Source organism: Amphimedon queenslandica, unplaced genomic scaffold (genome assembly GCF_000090795.2).
Source record: "Amphimedon queenslandica unplaced genomic scaffold, v1.1 AMPQUscaffold_6469_Cont21572, whole genome shotgun sequence".
NCBI lineage: Eukaryota > Metazoa > Porifera > Demospongiae > Haplosclerida > Niphatidae > Amphimedon > Amphimedon queenslandica.
Window position 1 is genome coordinate 1 of NW_003553239.1, and position 1,880 is coordinate 1,880.

Here is a 1,880-nt window from a genome sequence, read left to right on the forward strand (position 1 = left end):
GTCATGATTATAATTAACAGAAACATCTTCAGTATGCATTGGATAGTAAATTGTATATACATCAAATAATAACAAACAGTCCATTACAGACATGGAATGAACTACCGTACAGCAGGAAATATTTGCGGGGAATTAAATTTTGCGAGTTTGCGATTCCATTTAAAGCGCAAAATTTAAATCCGCAAAATAATGAAATTCATGCATGACCACAGTAGATAATGCTACAATAACTGTCAAAACCGCAAATATTTAATCCGCAAACCAGGTTATTTTTAAGGATTCGCAAAATTTTTCTCCGCAAAATTAACCAGCTGTACGGTATAAAGTGATACTAGTATCTCTCACTCACAATTACTAGCTTATTCTTTATAGTATAATTATTCCAAATATTTTAAATCCGGGCACTCTATGAAGTAAAGGTGAAAAAAACATCCGCAGAGATGAGCCAAGCTGAAGGGGGAGATGCATCAGAAGTCGCGACCAGTCCTGATACCTCCCACCCACAGCAAGGGTCAGCCTTGCGGACGGAGGTCACTGGAGGATGCATCACTCCAGTGCCTCGCTTGAAATCACACAAGTGTCGTTTTATAGTCAGTTGATTAAACATAGTGAGGCTATCGTGGGGCATACAAATGTGATTACTAGTCATTACAACAAACATCCTGTGCTTTTAACTACATTAACCATAATGACACTATTAAAAATAGTAGGGCGGTCATATTAGTCACTTAAAATCTGGAAACTATAGCCTCAAAGTAGATAGTAGTTCTATTGTAATGTTTGAAATAATAAAAAAATACAAAAATTATGAAGTACATCTAGTTTATGAAAAAAAAAAGCAGAGGGAAGTCATGAAGATTACATAGGATCGATGTAGCATAGGGGCCAAATTTATATAATCATCTAGAACTAATGCTCTAGTAGGCGGGGACCACTGGAGGAAAGGTGACTAGGGTCCATAGTCAACCATCACTCCACTGCCTACACTCCAACTGATTAACAGGTATCATCTTATAGTTGGTTGTTCAAACATCATCAGGTCATTGTGGGTTTTGCCAGTTTCACACATTATTCATAACATTGTTGCTTCTTTGCAGTGGTCTGCATCATTTCACACATTATTCATGATAACATTGTTGCTTCTTTGCAATGGTCTGCATCATAGCATTTGGAATTTAATTCATAACCATTAATACTCAATAATAATAATGATAAAGAGAGAGTGATTTGTTTCTTAGAATTTTAGCCAATAATAATTATGATTATTTTTATACACTCAAAATTAATTAAGTCATGACATCCAGTTGTAAGAATAGATATCTTTCCAAACTGGTAAATATTCAACCAGTGGCTCTAGCAAGAAAAGAATACAAAATATAAAAGGCGTAATGATTAAAAACATACAAAAAATCATGACTAACTTATTATCCATGAGGTAAGTGGGACATGTGATGCAATGTATTGAAGGAAAGCAAAAAGAAGAGCCCTAGAAAAGTAATTGTACAATCAACAGCCATACATCCATTCATTCATTCATTCATGCATTTATTCACATTGTTTAGTACAACCATAACTCTCTCTCTTCTCATTTATTTGATGGAGGCTTTACTTTGTGTGCTTCTCATAAAATGGTGACCTCAGTAAATACAACAGGAGAACCAATCTTCTCCGAAGCATCTCGGAAGGCTCTGAAGTTTTAAAATGAACTAACCCACCATGAAGATGAAGACTACCATAAATAAATAAACAAATAAATGAATAAATAAATGCCATACCTGATGACGTCCATTGCAAGAGATACAAGCCAGGGTTTCCATGACGACTCCTGAAACAATACCATTGAAAACACTAACCAAACAAATTAATATAATAATTGTGAC

The 1,880-nt window shown here is 34.9% G+C and overlaps 1 protein-coding gene across 1 annotated transcript; it reads right to left on the reverse strand.

Annotated features, from left to right (window-relative positions):
• Positions 1–1,140: 1,140 nt before the first annotated feature.
• Positions 1,141–1,868, reverse strand: LOC105315974 (peroxisomal membrane protein PEX16-like). The gene is made up of 4 exons (XM_011410757.2): positions 1,776–1,868; positions 1,610–1,729; positions 1,422–1,486; positions 1,141–1,353 (listed from the first exon to the last, which is right to left on the reverse strand). Exons 1-4 carry the CDS (start codon positions 1,838–1,840, stop codon positions 1,292–1,294), a joined length of 312 nt encoding a protein of 103 aa, XP_011409059.1. The 5' UTR covers positions 1,841–1,868; the 3' UTR covers positions 1,141–1,291.
• Positions 1,869–1,880: the final 12 nt, after the last annotated feature.